The 27,843-nt window shown below is 61.4% G+C and overlaps 1 protein-coding gene and 1 long non-coding RNA gene across 2 annotated transcripts; one reads left to right on the top strand and one right to left on the bottom strand.

Moving 5' to 3' along the window:
• The first annotated feature begins 758 nt into the window (after nt 1-758).
• Nucleotides 759-27,620, top strand: LMOD1 (leiomodin 1). The gene is made up of 3 exons (XM_086342990.1): nt 759-1,166; nt 24,944-26,392; nt 26,896-27,620. The coding sequence occupies exons 1-3, from the start codon at nt 906-908 to the stop codon at nt 26,920-26,922; spliced, it is 1,737 nt and encodes a 578-aa protein (XP_086199116.1). The 5' UTR covers nt 759-905; the 3' UTR covers nt 26,923-27,620.
• LOC147355979 (uncharacterized) lies at nt 13,045-15,302 on the bottom strand. The gene is made up of 3 exons (XR_015142911.1): nt 14,818-15,302; nt 14,032-14,486; nt 13,045-13,609 (listed from the first exon to the last, which is right to left on the bottom strand). It is a non-coding gene; the product is annotated as an uncharacterized LOC147355979 (long non-coding RNA).
• Nucleotides 27,621-27,843: the final 223 nt, after the last annotated feature.

The following is a 27,843-nucleotide window of genomic DNA, read 5'->3' as shown; positions in this document are numbered from 1 at the left end:
GCACAGGAGATGCCCCAGCAGAAGAAAGGGCAGACCAGCAAGGGAGGTTGGAGGCCTCCTCCTCAGAGCTTCTGGAGGCCGACGACCCTTTCAGAAATCCCTGACTCCTGCACATCCTGCTTTCTCCCCCAAACACTCTGTTTTCCATCTGGGAACACAGAGGACTTCCTTCGTCCCTCTCTCTCAGGAAGTGGCTGGGGCAGCCTGGAGCCTCTGATGCCGGGCCCACAGGCTCCTGGGCAGAGAAGACTGGGTGGGCGGGGTGGCTCGGAGTTTCTGGAATCGCGTCCCTTTCCTGGGGCTGCAGAGCTGGGGAGTCCCCAGCACATTACCAAATACAGTAGAAAGGAGGCTGTGGACCACACGCTGACCACAGCGCCGTCCACCCTGGCGGGGCGCCACGTGTGCCTCGAACAGGGCAGGCCTGGCCAGCTGCTCGGGGAGCCTGGGTCCTGCCTGCTCTCCTGGCTCTCTGTGGCTCTCTTCTGCTCCTGCCAGCCTCCACATTTTTGTATCTTTTTCTCATTGCGTGGCCCCCTTGTCTTTAAAAGGCTAAATGCTCTGTACTAAATTTGGTCACACAGCGCTCCAAGATTCCCTGGAATGTCCTCAAGTTTCAAACAGCTCTGACGGAGGGGCGGCCCGCCCCCGCCTGGGGATTGGCTGCTCCTCCCGGGGCCGGGCCGTCGTGGGGCCTTATTGGCCGCTGGCGGGACCAGCCCAGGTCCACTAGCCCTAGGCTCCCTGCTGCAGCTCCCAGATCACACTTGGGCACCTGTGTGGGCAGGGCGGGGGGAGCACGGCCTGGACCACCGGGGGTCTGCTGCATCCAAGCCAGCACGCAACCTGTCCCAGCCCACCCGGACCCCTGCCGCCCCACAAGAGCCGCAGCCCACCTCTCCAAGATGTCCAAGGTAGCCAAGTATCGCCGGCAGGTGAGCGAAGACCCTGACATCGACAGCCTGCTGTCCACCCTGTCCCCCGAGGAGATGGAGGAGCTGGAGAAGGAGCTGGACGTGGTGGACCCCGACGGGAGCGTCCCCGTGGGGCTGCGTCAGAGGAACCAGACGGAGAAGCCGTCCACGGGCGCCTACAACCGGGAGGCCATGCTCAGCTTCTGTGAAAAGGAGACCAAGAAGCTCATCCAGAGGGAAGCGTCCGTGGATGTGAGTGGGAAGGGGGTGGGGTGGGCGGGGGAGGGGGCGCGATGCGGCGGTGGGGGCGCGCTTTCCTGGGAAGCAGACTCCCTGTTGGCAGAGCACTGTCGCCGCCTGCACCCCTCTTCGCCGTCTTCTGGAGCAGAGGCCAGGTGTGCCTGGGCACCAGCACCCACGCATCACGTGAGGCTGCTGGCTGCCTGGGGGCGGAGGCACCCTTGGGTGGGCTCTGTCAGTTGCCTCCTCCTGGCTCCGCACACCTGGCTGTTTCCTCCCGTTCCTCCCACCCTAGACAGTCTCCTGCCAGCCCCTCTTAGTGGAGCAAGGCTCACTTTCCAGCCCCTGGCTGCCTCGCGGCCTGTGGACCATGTGAGGCGACAGGTCAGCTGGGCGTCCCAGGGTGGGCTCTGCGCCTCCACCCACGGCTTCCTTCTCCGTCCCAGGGGCGTGGGGTGTGTGCTTTCTGGAGGGGCCTCTGGAGGGGGCAGCCCCTCTTTTGGGGGTTGGGCCGCTTGGCTGCAGGATGAGCTGTTTCCCAGCCTCTGGGTGTTCAGCGGCCGGGAGGGGACAGAAGAGGGCAGGGGTTGCTGCTGGCTGTGTCTGCCGCTTCGGGCCGGCTTCCGCAGAGTGGCGTTCTGTTCTCCTGGGTCTCTGCCTGTGATCACAGCGGGGCTTTCCTGGGACGAAATAGCCTGGCCTCGCCGGAGGGTGACTTTGTCCGGGTCAGGAGTGTCTGGTGGGAGACCCTGCTCAGCGACCCCCGGCCACCTCTTTGTGCGCCCTCCGCTGAGGGGCCCGCCCAGCTGGGACAGCAGCCACAGAGCCCATGGAGGGCACGTGTGGCCCCCTGAGGGTGGGGAGCTGGGGCCCCATCTCTGCCCTGCTCCCCAGCCTGGGCTCAAAAATTTGCCAAGATACTGGGAGGGCGGGAGCTGTTCTGTGTCATGCAGAAATATCAAATCGTATGCTGGGCACCAGGAACTAGCAGAGCAATAGCATCTTAGGTCAATTATACTTCAGTTTTTAAAGTCGGGGAGCCTAAGGGGAGCCAGGAGCTTATTATCTTGGGGCAAGGTCCAGGCCCAGCTCTGTGGTACTGGGTAAATGCTAAAACCCCGTAGGGAAAGGCGGCGGGGTGGGACATGCTGCAGGGGCTGTGCCTCGAGGGGCTGTCGGGACCCACGGGAGGGGAGTGAGGTGCCCCTGGCACTGGTGCTGCTGTCCAGGCCCCGCTGGGCCCCTCAGTCCCAGGCCCTGAGCTCTGAGCCCACAGCTGCAAAGGTCTCCGGCCGCACAAAACAGTCCTGATCCGAAGCAAGGCGTTCAGGCCGCAGAGCCGGGAAGGGCTCCCATGCACCTGGAAGTTCCTCCGGCGGGAGCTGCCCATCCTGGCCGGCCGTGGGCACCAGGTGGACACTCGTCTCGCGGGCAGAGCCCGAGTCGGGGGACACAGTGGTGCCTGGTCGGGGAGGTGCCCCTGGGCTGTTTACCTTGGGAAGAGGCCCTCAGGCCCCCAGCGCCTTCTCCAGGCTAGGCTCCTGGAGGTGGGCAGAGTCCCCTGTGTCACTTGGGGGTGGGAACATGGGCAGGAACCTGGGGCATGGCTTGGTCAGCATGCTTAGCCAAACAGGAGCCTGGTATGAACGTGGCTTTGAAATACCCAGTCTGAGGACCAGTGTCCCTCGCTGGGACCTGCCTTGGTCTCCTCATCCCCGCCATGGGGGCCAGTGTGACCAGCTGGTCCAACTCCTGGGCCAGTGTGAAGCCAGAGGGACTGAGGCACGCAGAGCACTTAGCGAGCTGGGGGGCCGTGGACACGCGGTAACCGGCGCTCTGACCTGGTCAGCTCGCTGGGTCAAGGGGCCCGGGAGCTGGGGAGCCAGCTGGAGGGTCAGGGGACCGGCAACCGGCGGGCGGGGCAGGGCTGGGGTGCCTCTGGAGGAGAGAGTAAGGCGCCGACTGCGACTGACCTGATGACAGTGTTGAGGCTGTGGGCGTGCTTGTGAAAGGATGCTTGTCTTCTAGATGGGAATACGAAATACCTACGGGAGAAAGCCTGCTGGGGTCAGGGAACTTGTTTCAAGGACTGTGGCAAGGGGACTGGGCAGAGTGTCCACTGGAGGACAGGTGCGCGTGCCGGAGCTGCTGGGAGACTGCGGGGCGCCGTCGTGTTCTCCTCTCTGCTTCTGTAGGTGTGCTTGAGATTTTCTGTAGTAAAATGGTGGCCGTTTTTTTTTTAATAGACAGAAACCAAGAGTGGAAGGCGGGCCCAGCCTGCATCCTAAGCTCTGGCTCTTCCTGGGACAGGGCCCTGGACAGGGCCCCCAAGTTCTGTACGCTGGCTGTCGGGTGGGGTGGGTCTAGGCTGTGGCAGAGACCTTGCTCTGCTTCTCCCGCACCGCCTGCTTCCTCTGGGTCAGCTCTCATCTGTCCTTGGGTCTCAGGCGCCACAGCCTCCAGGGAGTCTTCCCTGATTTCCCCCGCCCCCCGCAGGGTCCGGCCCCCGTCTGATCTGAGCGATCCAATCCCAGGCGTGCCCACCTGATCCCAGCCCATGCTGCCCTCCTGCCACGCTGTTTCTGAGTCTGCCGTCTCATGCAGCTCCTGTGGGTCTGAAGGACAGGCTAGCTCTGTCTGGAGAGCAGGGGTCAGCAGGCCCCTCCCTCCCCTAAAGCCGGGGTGTGGGGGGGTGCCGCCCCTGTCCTCCTGCCCAGGTAGGAGATGGCCGGCAGGTGTGCAGCCAAGAGTTCAGTGAAACCCTAGTCCCAGCTCAGGTTTCGGGAACCGGATCCCACCGGTCAGCTGCGTGCTCTCTTTCCTTCCCGAGGGGGAGGGGACCTCCCACCTGCCCCTTCGCACCCCCACGTGGCAGGGCCGGGATTAGCACCTGCGCTCAGCCAGGAGCGGGCAGCTCAGCTGGCCTGGAGGAGGCCTCGGTGGGTTCCCCCTTGGGGTAAACTCCAGAACCAACCGGAGGCCCCCCGTGAGCCACTGCGCCCACGCCTCCACACTCACTCGGTCGCTGCCCCCACAACCCCCAGCTCCAGACTCAGTCCCCCTCAGTGTCCGCAGTACCCCCGCTGGGGGATGTGGAGGAGCAGCCCTTAGGCTGCCCTTTGCCGAGAGCCCTGGGTGGCACGGCTCCTTGCTTAAGGAGATTAACCCCGATGGGTACACAACCAAAATAGCCTGGAGGCCAGGCAGAGGGAGGAGAGGGGACAGGAGGCGGGCACCAGGCAGGCCCAGGTCCCACCCTGGACCGAGAGCTGCCTCCACCCGTCCGGGCTGAGAAAGAGCCACTGACCATTTCTTAAACTAGGTGGTGGGATCCGGGTGAGTTTGTTTTAATCACTGTTCTCACTCATGTGTTATGTAGTTTCTTCCGTCTATGTAGAATATTCAGTTTAGTGAATTTTGAGCAAGTGAAGCTTGCTCACAGCCTTCGACTGCTCCTGGGGGCTGCTCCTCCCCAGCAGGGGTTCAGCTTGGTCCAGGGGATAGAGGGGCGGGGGCATGACCACGGAGATCTGACGCTGGAGAAGCCCAGCAGTGCTGGGGGCGCAGATGGGCAGGGTGGGATGAGTGTCCCACTGACCAGCAGGAGGTTGCTACCAGCATCGGGCAGGTGGGGGACTCAGAGTCCCCAGGGTGGGAACAGAGCCCACACTCACCGTCTGCCCCCCACCCAGGAGGCCGGAACATTTGTGTCAGACCACAGCTCAGCTGGGCCCAGGGTGCTCGGAAGACGGGGTCCAGGCCACTGCGCTCACAGCAGCCGGGGGAGCAACAAAGCATAGCTCAGTGGAGGGGGCGGCGGGGGGGTAGTTACTGCTCGACGCCTGCCAAGTTGGATGAGCAGGAGTAGTCTTTCCAGATCATTCTGAGCTTGTTTACTAGATCGCTTCTGGTGTAGCTGGTGAAGGAAGAAAGGGTCTGGATTCGGAGTCTGTGCCCCCAGGGCTGACTGGGGTGGGGGGCGCCGCTGGTGTCTGGAGCCCGAGGGGTCTGGGCGTGACTCTGCTCCGGCCCCTGACCAGCTGGAGAACTCAGCTGCTCCCCTTAGGAAGGGAGCTCATACTCAGTGCTCAGAACTTCCTGGACCATCAGTGTGGCTCCTTGAGTCAACAGCGTTACCTGTCAGATGACCTTGGAGGGGACCGTGACCTTGGAGGGACTGTGATGGGCGCTGGACATGGCACAGAGACTTCCCCTCCCCCCCAATCCTGCAGATTTCAAGCCTGGGTTTGCGCCAGATCAACTTTTTCTCAATCTCTCATGAGGTCACACAATGCCCTGCTGGGGGCAGCGAGGGGCTGAGGGTCGGTGTCCGGGAGGCCAGTGGGAGGAGAGTGTTTCATCACTTCCTGCCCCCCCCCCACCCCATGGCCTGGTTCCTTGAGCCTCTGCCTAATTACTTCATGCTCAAGGGCCGAGTCCCAGGGCTGGATGCGAGTGGGGCGGGGGAGCTGGAGGAGGTTTTGACTGTGAGCCCTCCTTGTCTCTGGGATCCCTGCAGCAAAGACCCCCTGGTTGTCAGGACGCTGTTCACAAACAACTAGGAATTGGACACCCTCCTGCCCACACCCTCCGCCCCTCTCCCACCCCCACCCCCAGGGGGGTCCTCGGCCCTCCGCCTGTCACATCCTCAGCCTGTCTTCCACGTCCCACGCGGGGCCAGCAGGACCCCTCCTGCCCTGAAAGGAGGACCATCCCAGCACAGAGGGTGGCAAGCTGGATGTCAGGGCAGGATCTCCAGAGGCAGCCGGACTGGGGCTCAGACCTGCCCTTTGCTCTCTGAGCCCGGGATGCTCACCCACGAGACAGAAGTCATGCCCATCACCAGTCACAGAGGCACGTGGCAGGCTGGGGGCTGGGGATCTGGAGCTGGGGCTGGGGGCGCCACCCTCTCTCCAGTCCCTATAGGCAGGGTTCACGGACCGTGTTTGTGTTTCTAAGGGGGCAGGCAGATTCCACCACATCATTAACTCTCCAGCAACCACGTGAGTTCCTAGCAGGCACTTTCTAAATCCTGGGACACAGTAGTGAGGAAGACGGAGGGGCTGTGGTCCTGAGCTCATGTTCTAGTGGCTGAGATGGACACTGCTTGTACAGACCATTCACAGCATCTTCACACAGCACAGGTAACATCTGTTTGTTGTAAAGAATGACCTAGTTTTAGGAAAGCGTGTAGGACCGACCTTCTTGGTGGGGGAGATTCCAACCAGGCACCAGGGAGACATCGCCCAGAGGTGACAAGCAAGCAGGCAAGGGGTGGACTGAAGGGTCAGCCACAGGCGATCCAGAGGATAGGGCAAACGCAAGGCCTGCAGCGGGAGCAGGGACAGCCGTCAGAGGCCAGCCAGGCCTGTGACTGGAGTAGGGGAGCCCTGGGCCAGGGCATGGATGAGACTGGGAGTAGGCTGGGTTCAGGTGAGGTGGGGAGGGGCTCAGGCGGTATAGGAGGTTCAGGCAATGCTGGAGGGTCAGGCAATGCAGGAGGTTCAGGCGATGCTGGAGGTTCAGGTGAGGCAGGAGGTTGAGGTGAGGCAGGAGTTTGAGGTGATGCAGGAGGTTCAGGCAATGCAGGAGGTTCAGGCGATGCAGGAGGTTCAGGTGATGCAGGAGGTTCAGGTGATGCTGGAGGGTCAGGTGATGGAGGAGATTCAGGTGATGCAAGAGGTTCAGGTGAGGCAGGAGGTTCAGGCAAGGCAGGAGGTTCAGGTGATGCTTGAGGTTCAGGTGATGAAGGAGGATCAGGTGATGCAGGACGTTGAGGTGATGGAGGAGGGTCAGGTGATGGAGGAGGTTCAGGTGAGGCAGGAAGTTCAGGTGAGGCAGGAGGTTCAGACAAGGCAGGAGGTTCAGGTAATACTGAAGGTTCATGCGATGAAGGAGGGTCAGGTGAGGCAGGAAGTTCAGGCAATGCAGGAGGTTCAGGCAATTCTGGAGGGTCAGATGAGGCAGGAGGTTCAGATGATGCTGGAGGGTCAGGTGACGCAGGGCATCACAGGTCAGCCTGGGGAGCTCCCGGTGGGTGGGATGGTGTTGGAGGGTTTTGAGCAGGGGAGAGATGTGATCTGATCTCAGTTTTTGGAAGCATCCATCATTCTGCCAGCTGCATTGTCTGCAGGAGGACAAGATTGGAGCTGAAGGGTCTGGCAAGAGCTCAAGGATGGTTTGGGGAGAAGTGCTTAGATACGGGAAACGCTCTTCAGGTAGCACAGCCAGCCCTGACTGAACTTTTGGGGTCCAGAGAGGAGTGGGGGGCCCAGTCCGGTCTGACTCAGGGGTACATCTGGTGCTGTTTATTGACGTGAGCTGGGATTTGAGGTGAAGGGTGCTTGATGAGTTCAGCAGACCCAGTCGGCAGGTGCAAGTCCGAGCCGGAGTCTGGGAGCCCGAAAGGGGAGGTGATGCCGAAACTCCTGAGCCTGGAAGAGGCACTGAGGGAGCAAATGTGGGCCAAGGACCCTGTCCCTCCAGCAGGGACTCTGACTCACCAACGTTTCGGGTGCTCGAGGAGGAAGAGGGGCCCTGAAGGAGCCTGGGGAGGGAAACGGGCTCACGGGCTTGGGGCGGGCATACCCGCTGCTTCCATTCCAGCTGAGAGACGCAGTAAGAGGAGAACAAGAGGCGCTGTGATCACTGGCAAGACAGGAGCCACCAGCACCCGGACAAGATGCGTGCGCGGGCACGACTGGGGGCTTCCCTGGGGTCCAGGGGTTATGACTTCGCCATCTAATGCAGAGGGGTGTCGACTCCATTCCTGGTCAGGGAGCCAGATCACACATGGCTCTGGGTCAAAAAAACAGAGCGTAAACAACCGAAGCAGTATTGACACAAGTTCAATAAACACTTTAAAAATGGTCCACATCCAAAAAAATCTTAAAAAATAAAATAAAACAAAGAGTGGACTTGAGGAGGATGCAGGGGAGGGGGGAGGCCTGCAGACAGGACCTGAGAAGCTTCCTTCCGACAGGAAGTGAAGAAATGGGCACCAGTCAGGGGTCAACATGGATGCCAGGAGTGTTTGTTTAAAAGATGGGCTGTTACAGCGTGTTCTGTGATATGAGGAGGGTCGGTAGTGGGGGAGACCCTCAGGCACATATGTACTGTGGGGTGGGGGGTCGCCTCCCACACTGAGGGGGCACAGCGCGGCGAGTGTGGGGAGCGGCAGGGGGCTCGGCCTCTCATGTGTGGCCGGGTGCCCGTGCTCCTCTGGGGGGCATGGGGTTGCCGACCAGGGGCGACTGGTGGGCAGGAGCTGGGAGGCTGTCGTCAGAGGCCCCGAGAGAAGTGCTCAGTGGTTCCTGTATGCCAGGAAGACACGAAACGCCCCCAACGGGAAACCCGGCCTGTGAGTGCCAGCAGCACCAGCTGCCAGAGCTGCCCCCAGGCCCAGCAGTCCATCGCCTCCAGGGCACTGATCCCTGTCTCCAGGCCACCATGCCCAGTGGTGGCCAGGGGGGTGGGCCAGGCCCCAGGCTCCCTCCCTGCCGGATGGTCACTAGTACGCAGCCTCGAGGGAGCTCCGAGCCTTAGACAGCTTCACTTTCTTTCTTCCTTTTATTCTTCAGCATCTTGTCTATGTCTTCTGGACAAGAATGGAGTTTTTTCTAGCATGTTTGTATTGAAATATAAAATACATACAGAAGTGTACAAAACATGAATACAGACTTCCCCGATTCTCACATAGTGAGCGAGAGCCAGTGTGAGAGCCAGCCCTCCTCCCTGCCCCGAGGATTTTGCGCGCTTAGAATCATATTTTAAACTGTAGAGTGCGTCCTGTCATCCATCTTCACATTTGTGAGACAGCCATGCAGCTTGGTTTGATTTTCACCGTCACTGCCGTATCTCCTTGTAAGAATTTACTGTGATTTACTTGTCATTGAGCAGTTGACGGGCGCATGGCTTGTCTCCACTTGGATGGTGTTACAGACCATGCTCTTATGAACACTTTTGTGTGTTTTTGAGTGCCCCTATGATTTCATTTCTGTTGGAGACAAGCCTACAAGTGGAATTGCTGGAACACAGAATGCGTAAGGAGTTTCCATCTCTTTACTGGTGAATGGAGGTGATCCTACTTAGCCTGGAGTCTCTGAGCATGGGGCAGAAAAGCTTGCAGAGGTTCTCACCCAGTGATCTGTGGACGGCAGGCATTTAGTCACGCGATGGCCCTGGCTGTCACTTCCCCGGGAGCCCATCTTTGAGGGCAGCCGGATGCCTTTGCATCCTGGGGCACCACCTGCCTCATCCAGGCCAGGCCCTCTGCTCAGACCTGGAGCTGCACTGAGGCCCCGGGGGTCAGTCTCTCCACCCCTGGACTCTCTCGGAGAAGGAGGCCTCTTCATCCAAGGCAGCCAGACCCGCCTCCGCGTTCAGACCCTTCAGCTTCACCTCCTTCCCCGTGTAGCTTCCGTCAGACCCGCCTCCGCGTTCAGACCCTTCAGCTTCACCTCCTTCCCCGTGTAGCTTCCGTCTTAGTCATTCTCAGCGTCGACCTCGCTTCTCACTCTTGGTCCCTGCCTTCCGTCACCCGCCTGGATGAGACTCACCCTCTGGCCCGCCTGCCCAGCTGCGTCTCAGACCTGGAGAGAACCACACGGCGGCTGTGATTGTCTCTTACCGCCCCGCCCCGCCCCAGGGACCCGAGGTCACAGGCTGCATATTTAGCCAGACCCACCGAGTTCTCTGATCTCGGGGCCCCTGAGACACACTGAAGAGGGGATTAGCGACCAGCTCCACTTTCAACCGGCTGGGCCATCGGCACCGTCACCGGCTCGTCCTGAACTGTCTGCAGGGCCTGGCGCTTTGCCTGTAGACCCGGAGCAGGAGGCGGCTCCTGCAGAGAAGCGGCTCCAGGCAGGCCACCCTTAGAGCCCAGCGCGGCCTTGCTCATGGCCTTGCAGGCCTGCCCACGGAGAGGCTGGGGTCCGGACATGCCGGTTCTGACCCAGGCAGGCACGCCGTGCCTCCTGAAGCCAGACGGTGAGGCTGGAGCGAGCAGGGAGCAGGCCCTTAGAGACGAGGATCAGATTTCCCTCCAGGGCTCTGCAGGAGGACCAAGCCCTGCAGAGAATTAACCTCACGACTATTTCCTCAGTTCTCCCAGAGATGCTAAATAGCTGGTCCCGATCTAAACACAGAGGAAAGAAACTAATTCGCTACGTACGCTGGACGCCTCAGGGCATTCTCCTGCAGTCCCCACGGACGTGGGCGGACCATTTGCCTTGACCTTTGATCTCTGCCCCAGAAGGGGTGAGCTGTTTTGCTTGTACCAAATGTCCCCAAGATGGATCATCTCCCCTACTCCAACGGCAGAGGACTCCTCCTTCCACGCCCTGCCCCTGTGCACTATTTGGAGATCATGCGCACTATTGCTGAGCCACCAGGACAGCGTCCACTAGTGACCCAAATGCCGAAGACACCAGTGTCCAGCGGCCGGCGTTCCTGAGAGTTGGGGGAGGCGGAGGCTTTGTGTTTTACTCCCTACCCTGTCACTGGAGGTGCTGTTTCTTCAAAGAATAATTTATTTTAAACTTTTTATTTTGCATTGGGTTATAGCTGATTTACAATGTTGTGATAGGTTCAGGTGGACAGCAAAGGGACTCAGCCATGCGTGTACACGTATGCATTCTCCCCCAAACTCCCCTCTCAACCAGGTTGCCGCAAAACATCAAGCAGAGCTCCCTGTGTGCTGTGCGTGGGGAACCGTGCTGGTTGGTTATTCACATTAAACACGGCAGTGTGCACCTGTCCGCCCCAAACTCCCTGAGTAGCCCTCCCACCATCCTTCCCCCAGATCCCTCCCTGAGTAGCCCTCCCACCATCCTCCCCCAGATCCCTCCCTGAGTAGCCCTCCCACCATCCCCCCCCAGATCCCTCAGGCTCCTTTCCTGACCCTGTGAGTCTGTTTCTGTTTCCTAAGGAAGTTCATCTGTGTCATTTCTTCACAAGATTAATTTATAATTGTGGTGTCATAAGGCTTATTATGCTGCTGCTGCTAAGTCGCTTCAGTCGTGTCCGACCCTGTGTGACCCCAGAGACGGCAGCCCACCAGGCTCCCCCGTCCATGGTATTTTCCAGGCACGAGAACTGGGGAGTGGGTTGCCATTTCCTTCTCAATGCATGAAAGTGAAAAGTGAAAGTGAAGTCGATCAGTTGTGTCCGACTCTGTGCGACCCCACAGACGGCAGCCAACCAGGCTCCCCTGTCCCTGGGATTCTCCAGGCACGAGCACTGGCGTGGGTGCCATATAGAGGATATCAAAACACAGGGGAAAGAGAGGAAACAACCCGTGACTCCTGCCCCGTTAGCTCAGCGAGGCAGCTGTGGTCACGTCTCGGGGGCAGGTGTGCGCACACGTTTTCTTTTGTCGCTGAGGTCACTTCAGGCACAAACACACACACTCACACATGTGGTCTCCTGCTTATTATTATTACTCTTTGCTTATCACTTGATAGTCATCACTTTCCCACATCACTAAAAGTCCTTCCTGAACATCACTTTCAGGGCCATTACCCTCCATTGTCCAGCTGGGCTGAGCCATTTGCCTATATTTGGACATTTCCATGGTTTCCAATAAACGCACTTTCCCAGTCCCCAAGTGGATCCTGGACACAGGCTCCTTCCCTTGGCCTTTGGCGTCCATCCCTGCAGACACGGAGCCAAACCCCAGGATAAACAGAGCTGCTCACACACTGTTCCCAGCTGAGCCCCGTGGACAGATGGGCGAGACAGACTCGGGAAGGAGAGGAAAAACAGCCTGGACGCGGGAGACTCTGGGGCTGATGCTCGCCCCAGGATGGGAGACGAGCGGCTCCCCCGAGCTGTTGGTAGAGGCTTGAGGTCCTGCCGGGCGGCAGCTGCTCACCCCGGGACCGGGTCGTCTCTGCAGTGTGAAGGGGCAGCCGCCCACCCTGGGACCGGGTTGCCTCTGTAGCTTGACGGGGCGGGCGAGCGGGCTTCTCTCGGTAGTGGGAGCAGAAAGTTGTTCCTACTGACAGAGAGGACAAGGTTCCAGCCTGGGAAACTGCAAGTGTGGGAAGATGTCAAACGGGACACCCTGGACACCCTCCTACTTCTGAGAACCCAAGGGCCCCCTAAGGCCCCAAAGCCCAGGCACCAGTTCCCACCCCAGAGGAGCAGAGGACGGGGTCTCGGCCCCGCAGCCGCAGGCAAGCTCTGGGACGTCCTGGGACGCCGCCTACCAGCCCCAGCCGTCTCCCACGGGCTTCCCCACACACCACCTGAGTTCCCTCCCATCAGTCTTGCAGTGTAGACAGGATAGGCAGGGTTTAGCCTGCTTGTCAGACACAGGAGCCGGGGCCAAGGAGGTCACCCAGCTGTGACGAGGGAGCATCTCCAGTGTTTCCTCCTGACTTCACGTCAGCAGGAGAAAGAAGCCTCTCGACCTCCATTCAGGGCCTTCCCTCGAGCTCGGTGCAGGCGGTGTGCCTGCCGTGGCAGGGGCTGCGTCTGGACCCGCTTGCCCCGCCGCCTCACCCTCAGGGGTCCTGGGCGGGCTCCTCCCTGATGCAGACCCAGAGCTCCGCCAGCTCCCACCCACCCCTAAGGCCCCCGAGCTGTGGTCGCTCCACTTGCCCCTCCCGTGACACCGGGTCACTGAGGGTCTTTAGGAGTCACACGAGCCCTTGTTACTTAGGCTTTGATGCTCATCACAGATGGGGAGGAGCGGAGGGAGGAAACCGCCCACACCGAGCAGGTGCAATCACTCTGGACTGGCCGTGCTCCGCATGGGACTGGTCCCCGTGCAGGCTGGGGCGGAGGGCGACAGTCATCAAACTCCTAGGGCTCAGTGGGGAAGAGAGTATGAAGCATCTCATCAGGAATTTTATAGTGATCACAGGTAGAAATAATTTTGGGATGGGTTTAAAACATTCATTTTTATTGATGCTTTTAAAACACAGGGTTTATTAGAAAATCTTGTGATCACCCCTTCCTGTGTGTGTCCCTCGGGCATATCTTCACAGAGACGAATCTGCCATGGGCCTGGTGCGCACATGTGTGTGCCCACTGGTGCGTGTTCTCGGGATGCTGGGAAATGGCAGGATAGGATTGATTCAAGGTTGTTCAGTCAATGCTCAGAAACATCGATCTGTAAGGTTAGTGACTGCCCCTTCTAATTCAGGGACACTGACACTTCAGCACACACATTATTCAAGTTCACTTTGCTTGTTTTCTTTACTTTTTTCAACGTGGCTACTAGACCATCGAAGGTCGCTGGTGTGACCCCCATTATGTGTGCACTGGATTTGTTGCCGTTGTTTAGTCACAAAGCCGTGTCCGACTCTTCTGCGACCCCGTGCTGTGGGATTTCCCAGGCAAGAATATTGGAGTGGGTCATGGGCTGGTCTAATATAGTATTTTCAAAAACGGTCCCAGGCACATAGGCTCATTTTATATATTCAGTTCTTTGTCTAGTCTTTATCCTTTAGAAATGAAAGCAAGAGGAGATAAACACAGTGTGTAAAATAAGATTTTGTTCAGTATAACCTTTCTATCATTGTTTCTGTGATTAAGAGGAAGACCTCTTCTAATTATCGTTAAATTTTCATTGTGATAATTCATATACCATAAAATTCAGCCTTTTAAGTGTGCAATTTGGGGGTTTTTTAAACTAATTCACTAAGCTGTGCTACTGACTCCATTCCCTAATTCCAGGATATTTTCGTCAGCCCCAGAATAAACCCCGCACCCACCGCAGCTCCTCCCCAGCTTCCTGCCCCCAGATCCCGGCGACCCTCCCTGTCTCCGTGGCTCTGCCTGTCCTGACGGTCCCTGTAACGGAGACGCACAGCACGGGTGGTCTCGGGGGCTGGCCCCTTCTCCTTACCGAGCTTTCAGGGCTCACCTGCGTTGGATACAGCACTTTATTAGTCTCATGGCTGAACGGTACCGGCTTGTGTGCGGACAGCGCACTGAGTTTGTCCATCAGCAGCGGAAGGATGTCTGTGCTGTCTCTGCTTCTGGCCTCTGTGAGCGGTGCCGGTGGTGAGCGTCTGCGTGTGCTCTGGCCTCTGTGACCGGCGCCGGTGGTGAGCGTCTGCATGTGCTCTGGCCTCTGAGCGGCGCCGGTGGTGAGCGTCTGCGTGTGTTCTGGCCTCTGTGAGCGGCGCTGGTGGTGAGCGTCTGCGTGTGCTTTGTGCGACGGGTCTGCGTGGACTGAGGCTGTGTGTCACCTAGGGCTGGGCTTGCTGGGTCAAAGGGCGATTCGGGGACTGCCAGCGGCCTTCCAGAGTGCTGCACCATGAGCTGACTTTTCCCGCAGCCATCCTAGCTGGGGAGAAGCTCTCCTCAGCGGCTTTGCTGACCTCAGAGGACACAGGTTGACTTCAGGAGACAAGGTGGCCTGCCCTCGAATGCCCGCCCTCTTCCTGGCCCTCCTCCAGTCGCCCCTTATCCTTGTGGCTTCACTCTTGCTCCCACATTTGCCACCCCCAGATCTGCCTCTCAAGCCCAGGCCTCTCTCCCGAGCCATCTGGCTTACAGGTCACACTGGGTCGTCCTGGACCAGGAAGCCATCATTTCATGTTCCCCAGCCCCCACCCCACCGCTACGCCCCCCATCCCCCACCCCACCCCCACGCCCCCCAGCCCCCCTACTCCATCCTCCTCCAGATGGTTTAAAGCATCACCACCTCTCCAGCCAACTGAGATGGAAGTCCTGAGACCAGTCCCCACTTGACCAAAACTTGTCTGCTATGCTGAGTGGGCGTAGAATTCGCCTCCTCGTGGGCACTGCTCAGCCTTAGCCCAGGTCACGTCGTGCAGAACTGTCTCCCTGGCACACAGGCTGACTGGCCCCTCCCGTGTAAACATGCGCCTTTCCGTCGCCTGTCCTGTGAGGCCCACGCGTGCAGTCTGGGGTCTGCAGTGACCTGGCCTCAGGGTGCAGTTCCGGGCTCAGCCTCTCCAGGTGTAAATCCCCAGGCGCGCTGTGCCCCGTCGGACCGTCCCACAGGAGCGTCCTCGCCTGCCTCCTGTCCCAGCCAAGCCTCTGCAGGGGTTCCCTGGGAGGCTCCAGTCCCATCCCCTGCATGACGAACAGCGAGGCTCCCGTGTGCCACAACTAAACAAACAGACTGGAAAACTAAGTGGCCCTCGCCAGTGAGTTCCGGACTCTCGGGTTCAGCCTGCCGGGGGTGGACGTGGGCCCGCGGGGCAGAGGGCAAAGCCACTTGTTTGTTTCTACAAGCGCTTCCCCGGTTTCTCCAAAAAAGGGTTTGCTACAAGCTTCTTGCCATGAGTCACCAGACCAGTTGGCCAGAGACTCAGGTCCCTGAGGACCGCAGAAACACCAGGCCGGGCCTTCAGGGTCGAGGAGCCGTGGCCAGACCCTTGCTTCTGCCCAGGAGGGGGCTCCGAACCGTCCTGGGGGGCGTCCTGCCTGGGGCCGGCCCAGCACAGCCATGGCCCCCACCGACCGGAGCCCCCTCCTCTGCAGGGAAGCGCCCGGTGACACCAGACGGGCCCTCCCTTCTTTGTGAGGCTCTCGGAGCTCCTGGCGGGGGTCAGGCCCCAAAGTTGCCCCGGGCAGGTCTCCCTGCCCGGGTTGGCAGTTCCTGTCTCTCTCATGGAGTGCTGGCCCTGAGGACACCGGGCAGCCAAGGGGTAGAGTCTGCTGAGGTGCTCTGTGTGAGGCCCGGGCCGCCCCCTTTTCCAGAAGCTGCTCTCCTAACCTCCACTCACAGGGCAAAGTGGATGCAGAGCTAGCCTGGCCGCAGGCTAGATGGCGTAGACGGTGCCCTGGGGCCCAGGTCCACAACCTCCCGCCATCCGGGGAAGTAAAAATGAACTGTTTGCACTGGTCTAGGAGGCGGTGCCCACACCCCTCCAGCCCTTCTGGGAGGCCCGATATTTATCACTGACTTCTTAATCACTGGAGCTGGGCCAGGCAAGGGTCGGGCTTCATGGAGGGTCCCGGCACAGTGCGGCCAGGCTGCGTGATGGGGTCACCGGCCACCTTTGTCCCCGCCCACCCCCCGCCCCTGGCCTAAGGTATCTCGGCTTTTGCTTTTTTCTTTTTCTATGAAACTGAAATATTTATTTGACAGCACTGGGTCTTCGTTTTGGCAAGTGGGTTCTAGTTCCCCAGTCAGGGATCACACCCAGGTCCCCTGCATCGGGAAAGCAGAGCCTCAACCACTGGGCCACCGGGGAAGTCTTGGAAACGGAAATATTTAAAGGCAATTTATTTTGTGTGTGAAACAACTTTTGTTTTTTTTCCTGATCATAAAAGTAATTCAGACCTTATCTGTTTGTTTGGAAAAATGTTAGACGGCCAGCTCCTAATACACACCAGATAAACCTGGCGGAACTCAAGGGCTGTACTGAGACCCCTCACGGTTAAGGCTGGGGTGAGAGTTTATCAGCAAAGAGGAGCAGGAGCCTTCCGAGCAGTGGGAGCAGCTCTGCAGAGGCCCATGGTGGTGCCCTCCATGGCGGTGGCAGGTGGGCAGGCGGGGGTCACAGTTTCTCCCATGGGGGCCGATGGGGGGCTGGAAGGTCCGTGCCCAGAGAGGCCCGAGGCTGTAGTGGGAAGTGGGACCTGCGGAGGGCAGGCCCTGGGAGCGTCTGCAGCGACCCTGGTGACGGCAACAGGAGCCTGGACCAGAGATGCACGAGGGGGCTGAGGGGTCGGGGGTTAGGCAGTCGAGGCAGGACCTGGCTTGGGTCCAGCGACGCCCCTTCCAGCTGAGCTCAGGCTCCTGGAGGGTCCCGGTCAGGCAGGTGACCCGCCTCACTCTTGCCCACAAACCTTCCTTGGCAGTGATGGGGTGAGAACTGTCAGTGGAAGGCGGCTCCAGCCCAGAGGGGAGCCCCCGGGAAAGCAGCGGGGAGCCAGCCGGTGGGCGCCTGGCCTAGGGGTCCGGTCCTGAGGTTCACGGGTCTCATTTGGCACACTTGGTCTCTCCCCGCTGCTCTGCCTTTCGGACAAAGCGGTAAAGGCTGAGCATGAAATGTCAGATGGAGTAGGGTGGCTGTCAGGGCCCGGCCTCTGGCCTCCCACTGCGCCTGGGGTGGCTCCTGTTCACAGGCTCCTTCATGGCCATCCTGGCGGCAGCTCTGAGCTGCTGGCCCATCTGCCTCCCAGCTCCCACCTTCCCCCGGCTCTGAACGTCCTGGAGACTGGGGCCTAGCCAACCCAGGGCCTCTGGGCTTCTGCTGGGCTGGGCCTGCTTGGGGGAGGCCATGAGGAGCACAGCGGCCCCCTAGCTGTCTGTCTTTCCACAGGACTGCGGGCCCCCTGTGTCCTCGCCCAGCAGCCTGCCTCACTCTGCCCACACGTCAGACCCATGGCCTCAGTGGTTCTGGGCTGCAGGAGTGGCGGGTCAGGGTCCTCAGGACTGACCACCCAGCCCCGGTCATCCCATGCGGCCCTCCTTACGCACACAGGCCCTGGGCGTTTCTGTCTCAGCGCCCGCCGTGTGGGAAACTAACACAGGAGGCGGAGATGGGGGCACAGACCCACTCCTGCAGCAGCTGAACAAGAAGCCCGATGGCTTCCGACCTTCGTTCCCACCAGGCTGCGTCCCCCTCTTGCCAACCTACCTTAGCAGAGGCCTGGGCACCCCCCCAGTCTAGACGAGGCCGTGGGCACCCCAACAATAGTCTAGCAGAGGGCATGAGTGCACCCTAGTCTGGCAGAGGCCGTGGGCACCCCCCCCCCAGTCTAGACGAGGCTGTGGGCACCTCCCCAGTCTACCAGAGACTGTGGGCCCCCCTAGTCTAACAGAGGCCATGGGCACCCCCCTAGTTTAGCAGAGGCCGTGGGCAACCCCCCTAGTTTAGCAGAGGCTGTGGGCACCTCCCCAGTCTAGACGAGGCCGTGGGCCCCCCACCCAGTCTAGATGAGGCCGTGGGCACCTCCCCAGTCTAGCAGAAGCCGCGGGCAATCTCCAGTTTAGCAGAAGCTGTGGGCACCATCCCCAGTCTAGCATAGGCTGTGGACACCGCCCTCCAGTCTAGACGAGGCGTGGGCACCCCCCCCAGTCTAGACGAGGCGTGGGCACCCCCCCAAGTCTAGATGAGAAATCCAGGGGGACCAGGGATGGGACTGCCCCCCGCGTGTCCCCCACCCCTCGGCTCCTTGGGGGACTCCCGCCCTGCCATCCCCACACCCCAGGGCTGACCCTCCATGTGTCCCAATCTTGGGAGCCCAGGTACGTCCTGTGCTTTGGCCACTCCAGGAAGGGTGGCGAAGAGGCAGGAGATCTGAGCTTGACTGCCAGCTCCCCTCGCTCCCCTCCTCCAACACGCCATCCGCAGATCCTGGAAAATGTTAGCACTAACCCCCGGAGCCTGCTCACCCTGTGCACACTCTGTTCAAAAGTGGCAAGTGCTCTGTGTTTATCTCTGAGGCTCTATGGTGATGCGACGGTCGTTCGGGCAGACACAGGCTCATGGGGACAGTGCGGCCCATGGGGATAGTGCAGCCCGAGACCCTCAGGGAGGCCATCCCAGGTGAGGCTCCCGAGTGTCCTCCTGCTGAGCCTGAAGCTCAGCTCACTCTGCCTGCCTGGACAGACAGCTGGACAGAGTGCTCAGGAGTAGCTGGACGGACGGCTGGTGTCAAGGCCTCAGTGCAGAGTTTGGGAAGCAGGATGCTGGGTGGAGGGGAAGAGGTTCAGACCCCAGGGCTGGAGGCCTGGCCTCCACGGGGGACTGTGTGGTCTTGGGCTTCAGCTTCATCTTGTGTGAACTGGTGACAATGGCAGCCTCACGGAGCCGCGCTGGGGCGGGGGCAGCCACCGTCTGGACAGCGGGTGTCGGAGGTTCCCTGGCTGAGGGTTCGGAGAGCAGGGTGTGTGTGTGGGGGGGGCGACAATGCCCTCCACACGTGACCGAAGCTGGGAATGCTGCCAAGGTCCTCACTGGCAGGACGCTGGGGGTCCCCCCCATCCTGGCCGGGCAGTCCCCAGGTGGCCCTGCTAAGCCCAGCCCCTCCAGGGCAGCCCCTCTGAGCCCCTTGCCCGCAGTCCCTGGGCTCAGAGCCCGCCAGGCTCCAGGATGCCCTGGCACGAGGCTCTCCTCTGTGCCCGAGGGGCACACATTCCAGGGCAGGCCCGCGGGTGGAGCCAGCACACGGCCTGTCCACCCACGGGCGGCAGGCTGGGCCCAAGCCCTCCCCTGGGTCCACGTGGACTGCTAGGGGACGATGCCCCCAGCCGCCCTCCTGACAGGCCCTGACCCGGTGCGGCCTCGTGCCGGGAGCTGGGAACGTGGGGCATCCCGGGCCTCAGACAGTGAGGGAAGGCTCCATGACCCACAGTGCGGGCCCCAGAGCCCAGCCAACCATGGAAACCCCACTCCCTGCCCCGCTTGCGGGGGCCAACCAGCCGCCAGTTACGGGCTGGAGCTGAGCATGTGTACAAGCCCTGAGCGCCCCAATTATGCTTCCAAGGAGAATGCCCGCCTTCCCTGGGGTCCCCCAGCTCCAAGCCGGTAGGGTTTCCTGCAAAGCCAGCGAACACTGCCCGTGCAGCAGGCAGAGTTTTTTCCACAGCCCCCGGGCCTGCGGCTTTCTCCAGGAAGCTCAGCTGTGGCAGAGCCACAGTTCGGTCCAACGAGCTGGCCTCGGCCTCCCCTGAGGCTCCTGCCCACAGACCCCCAGGGACATGGGCACCTCCGCCCCCCCAACCCCCAACCCCAGGAGCACCCGGAAGAGCTTCCCCCAAGGCAGCGGACTCCCTCGGAACTGAACTTCGGGCGAGCCCAGGCTCCCGTGCCTGGAAAGCAAGGGGGCTGGAGGGAGTGAGCACCCCAGGTCCCCATAAGTCCCGGCCCTGCGCTCCCCCTTCCTGTGGTCACATCAGCCCTCCAAGGGAGCTGCCCTCCCAGGGGCCAACAGGCCCCCCAGCCTGTGGCCAGCTCCCCCATCGCCCCCGTCCTGCCCTCCCGCGTAGACAGACGACCCTGCTCCCCCATCGCCCCCGTCCTGCCCTCCCGCGTAGACAGACGACCCTGCTCCCCCATCGCCCCCGTCCTGCCCTCCCGCGTAGACAGACGACCCTGCTCCCCCATCGCCCCCGTCCTGCCCAGCTCCCCCCATCTCTCCCGTCCTGCCCTCCCGCGTAGACAGACGACCCTGCTCCCCTATCGCCCCCGTCCTGCCCTCCCGCGTAGACAGACGACCCTGCTCCCCCATCGCCCCCGTCCTGCCCAGCTCCCCCCATCGCCCCCGTCCTGCCCTCCCGTGTAGACAGACGACCCTGCTCCCCCATCGCCCCCGTCCTGCCCTCCCGCGTAGACAGACGACCCTGCTCCCCCATCGCCCCCGTCCTGCCCTCCCGTGTAGACAGACGACCCTGCTCCCCCATCGCCCCCGTCCTGCCCTCCCGTGTAGACAGACGACCCTGCTCCCCCATCGCCCCCGTCCTGCCCTCCCGTGTAGACAGACGACCCTGCTCCCCCATCGCCCCCGTCCTGCCCTCCTGTGTAGACAGACGACCCTGCTCCCCCATCGCCCCCGTCCTGCCCTCCCGTGTAGACAGACGACCCTGCTCCCCCATCGCCCCCGTCCTGCCCTCCCGTGTAGACAGACGACCCTGCTCCCCCATCGCCCCCGTCCTGCCCTCCCGCGTAGACAGACGACCCTGACGGCTGCAGGGACTGACATCGGGGTCCTCAGGGGCCAGAGCCTCACAGGAGAATGGGGTGGGGCGGACATGAGCCCAGCTGTGAGACCCCGAGGGGCTGGTGGGGAGGGCGGGAGCAGGACAGGAGGGAGAGCTAGGGGGGTTGAGCTCGGAGCAGGAAGGCCCCCGGGTGCTCTCCCAGGGCGGTGGAGCCAGAAGCAGCCCGGAGAAGAAAGGCTGACATCTAAGGCACCCTGCCCTACCCCGAGGCTGTCAGCGCCCCCAGGACTTCGGCGAAGGCTGGGGACAGAGAGCTGGCAGTCGAGTCCCTGCCCCTGACACAGACCCTCAGGCCCCCACGGCCCTGGGGACACAGAGCGTCTGGGCAGCGTCTCCGGGTCCTGCTGGGAGGGAAGGGCAGTGGTCAGCCTCGCGGCCGTGCCCCGCCTGAGCGAGCAGAGCTGGTCCTGCACCCCTGCACTCCCACTCGCTTTGGAGATGTTCCCCAGGCTCTCCTCCCTCTGGGGGCCTGCAGACGTCTCCTGTAGGTGTCTCGGGCCAGGACCACTCCTCCTCAGGGGACAGGTCACAGGAAGGACAGAGGACCTGGGCTTGCAGGGCACGTGTGGGTGGCCAGGCCTGAGCGAGGGTGGCCGTGGGCAGAGGAGGGCTTGGCCTCTGCCCCCAGGGTTCTCACCTCTAGGGACCTCCTGACAGACAGGCTCCCTCTGTCTCCTACTTTGGCAGTGCAAGTGGGAAAGGCTCCCTGTCCAATCAGACAAGACTCCAGGAGACAGGGCAGCTGGGGCCCGAGGGCGCAGACACTGCGTCCCGCCTGCCGGAGACCTGTCGCCGGGTCCTGGCCAAGCGAAGGTGCAGACCAAGGGCCTGAGGGACTCGGGAGCCAGAGCTGCTTCTGACCCTGACCCTGACCCACTGCAGGCCTCTGCCACGCTTCACAGGGCCTCAGAGTTTTTCCGAGGTCATCCTTTCCACTCTCCTGTCTCCAGGAGGAAGTCCCAAATCACCCCCGTGGCTTCCCTCGACCCGAAAGCATCACTGCCTAGCCTCGTTCAGAGGCCTGCAGACCTTTGCCCATGGAGGTCCCGTCCCCCCACCCCACCCTCCCAGTGGAGGGGCCCGGGGCAGAAGCACAGCAGGATGCACCCCCAGCTCTGGGCTGGCTTCTCCTCAGATAAGCGGGGAGGAGCTGCTGCCCAGAAACCAGCCCTGCAGGGCGCGGGCCACTTCTCCTTTTAAGGCAGCATCTGCGTCCTCAGCCCCAGCCCCATCATTCCTGACTGTGTGGAGGAAACGATGATTAATCAGTAACCCCCGCAGCCCCCGCCACCGCCTGGTTTTCATTAGGTTCTTTTTAAAGGGCTGGTGCAGCCCCTCTGGAGCAGACACGCAGGACCCAGCCCAGGAGGTGTGGGGGAGCCCGTGAGGACAAAGGCAGGGGGAGTCAGAACACGGACCTGCTGGGGGCGGGCGTGGGCACCAGGAGGCAGGCTCACCCCTGCTGGCAGCGGGGATGGGGGGCTTTGCCCCACAACCCCTGGGGAAGGTCGGAGGTTACATCAACTTGGGGGCCGCTAGTGAGACAGGCTGCAGCCTGGGTTCTCCTAAACACGGGGTGAAGCCAGCCAAGCTATCTCTCTGGATCCCCAGGTCCCCCTCCCTAGGTGAGGCCCGTGAGCACTGTGGGAACTCTGGGGGCAGCAGGCAGCGGGGCTGCCCATCTGGGGGCCTCACCTCCGTCTGGGGCCAAGGGCCCCAGGCCCAGCCTCAGCCTAGGTCTTCGAGTGGACAGCATCCGTGATGGAGCCACTCTGAACCTGGGGGGCCGGGGGGCCAAGGAGCTACCTGGCCAGGCTGTAGGTGGGTGGTCTGAGCATCCTAAAAGGGTGACTGCAGACACCCCCCACACAGCAGGCCCCTCGCCCACCTTGTATTTGCAAGCTTCTCTCCCCCTTTTGAATCAAGGCACGGTCACACCCGTCCTGCCCAGGCTGAAGCTGCTCTAAAGGGTCACCTGGTTCCGGGAGCCCAAGAGTGAGTGGGTGGAGGGGGGGCCTCCGGGCTGTGCGGTGACCCGGGCCTGAGGGGCAGGAGGAGGGAGTGTGCATTCCAAGGCCCTGGCTCACCAGGCCCCGTGCTGCACAGAGGAGCCAAGGATGCCGGCTTCTAAATACACCCCGGGCCAGTCCCCTGAGGGCTGTACTCGCGGCCCAGAACACACTGTTTCCACGGGACCGAGCAGTCCCCCTCTGGGGGCGTGGCGGGGTGGGGAGGCTCAGAATGCGGTGGTGGGCTTCCAGCCCCTCAGCGGCTCCTAGAGACAGCACACGTCCCAGCAGTCAGGCCATCGTCTCCCTGCTAAGGGCACGGGGCATCCAGGGTGCCAGCTGCTCTGGAGTCCATCACACTCAAACAGTAAGCCTAATAATTCATCCTAGGCAACTCAGCTGCTCCCACGGCTCTCAGAATAAGGTGCTGACTTCACGCCCCCGCCTCCAGCTCAGCACAGTGGCCCCCAACGCCGCCCATCTCAGCAGGACCCAGTGGATCCCAGGCTCCTCACAGACAGCAGTGGTCCTTAGCAAAGTCCTTACTGGGAAAAGAAGGGAAATAATGTGGGCTTCTCAAAAAGCCATATATATGTGATATAAAGGAACATCTCATATTGTTACCGTCAGACCACAGTCTTCAGGTTATAAATAACCAACCCCTGAAAACTTCACAATGTCTAACTTTTTTTTTAAAGATGTCATATGCACTTGGTTTGCTTTTAAAATAGTAAATAAAAACTTAATAAGGTCACCTGGAGAAGGAAATGGCAACCCACTCCAGTACTCTTGCCTGGAAAATCCCACGGATGGAGGAGCCTGGTGGGCTACAGTCCATGGGGTCGCAAAGAGTCGGACACGACTGAGCGACTTCACTTTCCCTTCGTAAGGTCAGCTGAGTCAGGAGGTTAACTTCCTTCAGGTAGGAATGCTGGTCATAACAGATTTGATTTTCTGTGGATTCTGTTTCCTTGGGCACTGCCAGCTAGGTCGTTTGTCGTCTGAGGTCACTTAGAATCCACACCTGTGGCGTTTTCTGGGTCAGCGTGAGGGGTGCGGGGCTGTACCTGGGTGGGCTGCCCCCCTGTGCCCTGTGGACGGACTGGCTGTCCCTGTTCTCCACTCTGGATTCTTACAGGCGTCTCCTGATGAAGGTGCTTCATGATAGCTCTGAAGGAAATTTCTAAACAATAAAATGTGTGTCGCAAATGGAAAACAAAGAAACAAAACCACGGCCTGGGAACCACGTCTGGGAATGCGCCCCTTCCCTCCTCTGACCCCAGGCCCGGCTGCCACGCTGCTGGGGCTCGTGGGGACTGTGGGGCACAGAGCCCCCTCCCCTCCCCTCTCTCGGCTCCTGAGCTGGGCGACTGGGCAGAGCGCCTTCCAGGGCTGAGATAGGAGGCGTGGCGACCATGCCTTGACTCAAAAGGGAGAGATGTGCTCGAAAATACACACTTCTTTGTTGTTGGGTTCCTATTTCTGCGAAATGAGGATGGTAGGCAGGATCTGTAAATATCCCTAACTGAGAAAATAAAGCACGATCGGGCCTTTGTTGCTCTCTCCAACCATTTTTTCCTTTGGAAAAGTCTTGGCTGTAAAACCCCAGGACCTGAGACTCACTTGACCTCCTTGGAGCCAGGCAAGGCCCCGGGGCTCCTGCCCAGAGCACAGGAAACACGGATGCCCATGAACCCAGAGATCAAGACAACTGATGCGTGAATGAATACTGTAAAAAATCAAGTGTCATGCAAAAAAATCCAAAGATGGACAAAAGAGTAAAATCTCAAGGAAACATAGCAGCAGCCTTGGGGACGTTCCCCTTTGCCTCAGGTTGCAGCAAGGCCGAGCAGGTCCCCCGTCCCAGCTGCCCGAGACAGAGAGGGTGGCTCTGGGCCTGAGGTCTGGGGGTGAGGGCTGCAGCCTCCAGGGCTCCCTCCGGGACCTCACAAGGCGGGGTTTTGAGTCCGATGTCAGCGGGGGGCTCCGCACGCGACCCCAGCCCCACATGGGGCTGTCAGTGGAGACCGTCCGGAGGTCCCCACACTGTCCCTGGGCGCCTTCCTCTCTCTCTGCAGCCAGCTCCTCATGTTTATTTTTCTTTTCTGCATTCTTAGGAGGGCAAGCAAGTGGAGACCAAGACAGACGCGAAAAAGGGAGAAGACAAGAGCAGAGATGCTGGCAAGAAGCCCCTGGGCCCCAGACGGGACTCAGACCTGGGGAAGGAGCCCAAGAAGGGTAGCATGAAGAAAAGCATCTCGAGGGACAAGGACGAAGCTGACGGCAGGAGTGCAGAGAGGCCCAAGGAGGAGAAGCTCGTCAGGGGCCTGGAGAAGGGCAGGGTCAGGGCCGTGGTGGACAAGAAGGAGGCCGGGAAGGAGGGGCCGGCCGCCCCCTGGAAGGACGAGGAGAAGCAGAGGAATGTGAGCAGAGACAAGGGCAAGAAGGGCGAGCAGCCCGAGGCGGCGAGCAAGACGGCAGCGCCCGAGAAGGCCAAGGGGCTGCGGACGGGCGAGGACACCCGGGCGGAGGCCCAGGAGTCGAAGGGGGGACGCAGGGACAGGGCCGCCAGGCCAGAGGACGAGAAGGCCAGGAAGGAGGAGCCCCACGAGGCAAAGGCCCCCCGAGAAGACAGCAAGACCCCAGTGCCAGAGAAACCCACCCCTGGTGCCCCTGCGAAGCCTGCCGACGGGCCCGCCAAGGCCGAGGAGGAGGCGACCCCCAGCATCTTCGATGAGCCCCTGGAGAGGGTGAAGAGCAACGACCCGGAGGTGACTGAAGTGAACGTGAACAACTCGGATTGCATCACCACGGAGATCCTGGTGCGCTTCGCCGAAGCGCTGGAGTTCAACACGGCCGTCAAGGTCTTTGCCCTGGCCAACACGCGGGCGGACGACCACGTGGCCTTCGCCATCGCCATCATGCTCAAGGCCAACAAGACCATCACCAGCCTGAACCTGGACTCCAACCACATCACCAGCAAGGGCATCCTGGCCATCTTCCGGGCCCTGCTGCAGAACAGCTCCCTGACCGAGCTCCGCTTCCACAACCAGCGTCACATCTGCGGCGGCAAGACCGAGATGGAGATGGCCAAGCTGCTCAAGGAGAACACCACGCTGCTCAAGCTGGGCTACCACTTCGAGCTGGCCGGGCCCCGCATGACCGTCACCAACCTGCTCAGCCGCAACATGGACCGGCAGCGGCAGAAGCGGCTGCAGGAGCAGCGGCAGGCGCAGGAGGCGCAGGCGCAGGAGGCCCAGGCGGGGAAGGCGCTGCTGGAGGTGCCCCAGGCCCGGCCCCCCGCCCGGGGCTCCCCCAGGCCCTCCCTGCAGCCACCCCCCAAGGCCGCTCCCAAGAACTCGCCGGGCAAAGGGGGTGCCCCGGCCGTGCCCCCTCCACCGCCGCCGCCCCTGGCGCCCCCACTCATCATGGAGAACCTGAGGAACTCGCTGTCCCCGGCCACCCAGCGGAAGATGGGCGACAAGGCCCTCCCCGCCCAGGAGAAGAACTCCCGGGACCAGCTGCTGGCGGCCATCCGCTCCAGCAACCTCAAGCAGCTCAAGAAGGTGGGCGCTCCTGGCCACAGGGCGAGGCTGGGGGGTGGACCTGCACTCCCTCCAGGGCGTCTGTCCGTCCTCCCAGGAGCTTCCTCTAGCCCGTCCCCCATGTTTCTCCCGCAAGTGGAGAAGCACCTTCAGACACTTCCTCAAAGTCTTCCCATTCCCCAGGCCCACATGGCCTTTGTTTTAGAGGGGTTCTAATCCCCTCTTAGAACCAGTCAGGCCCTAGAGGTCAGGTCACCCCAAAGGTCTTCAAGAGATCGTCCGTCCCTGGAGAGCCGGCTTCTCAAAGCTCCTCCTCCAGGCTGACCCCGCCCCTCCTGACCAGGTCCCTCCTGAGACACAGTGCAACCTCGACAGTCCCCCAAGTCATCGGATGGCGTCAGGTTCTTACAGAAAAGGGAAAAGGCCTCCTCTGCCTGCAGCTCCTCTGTTTGAGAGCCCAGGAGGAGAGGAGGGCAAGGCATCCTGGGGCCCCCTCCTCTAAGCCGTCTGCTCTGCCCTGACAGGTGGAGGTGCCCAAGCTGCTGCAGTAGGCCCGGGCTGCCGGCGCCGCCCGCCACGCCACACCTGCCCAGGCCCCGCTTCCCAGGGCCGCATGGACCCCGCCCACCACGCCAGCTGCCCTGCTCTGGACATCCCTGCCCTGCTCTGGGGGAGCTGGAGGCCGCGGCCACTCCACTAAGGGTATCTTCTCCCCTCGCTTCTTTTCTTGTCTCTGGCGCTCTCCACCACTGTCTCATCCCTGGAACCGGCGGTTCTGGACGAGAAGAGTCCTACTAGCACGTGACCGAAAAGACGACACCCCTGGAGCCTGAGTGGCTGGCCAGCTGCCAAGGCCTAGGAGCTGAGAGGGGGGGTCCCTCAGGGGTCATGCGACGCATGGGCCCACTGCCCCCAGGGCCAGGATTCAGGCCTCTGAGGAGCCCTGGGGGCAAGCCCGCTGGGCTGGTGGCTCCCTGTGTGGGGCAAGGGTGTAAGACTGGAGGGCCAAGGGCTCAGGGGAGAGGGTGGAGGCGCTGAGGATACCCCAAACCCCTCCCCGCTAAGCAGAGGACTTGAGGGGCATGGCCTGGTGGGGGGTGGGCTGCGGCAGGGGGAGAGGACAGACAGCCGCTGTACCTGAAGACTGGATGCCAAAGCAGACGTTCCCTCACACTCACCTGCTGCTGTTCAGATAGCTGTGATCTGTCCTCCGTGAGATTTTATAATATATACGAGCCTTCAGCTGTGAGTGGCCGTGCCCACCTGGGTGCTGTCCCCAGAGTCCTGGCGCTGACCCCTGCTCGGGAAGCGCAGACTCCCCACCCTGTCGAGCCGCCCACACGGGAGCTCCTCGCAGGGGCCGGACTCAGTCAGGGGGTCCTGCCCGGGGTCCCTGGGCGCAGCGCTGAGGCGGGTGGCGGAGCCAGGGCCTCAGTGGCCACATGAGGCGAGCGGTCCGCGCCGCTCCGCGC

Source organism: Bos grunniens, chromosome 16, assembly GCF_055505025.1.
Source record: "Bos grunniens cultivar Pamir isolate PY7600 chromosome 16, Bosgru_T2T1.0, whole genome shotgun sequence".
Classification (NCBI taxonomy): domain Eukaryota; kingdom Metazoa; phylum Chordata; class Mammalia; order Artiodactyla; family Bovidae; genus Bos; species Bos grunniens.
This window is presented reverse-complemented; position numbering and strand designations above follow the sequence as displayed.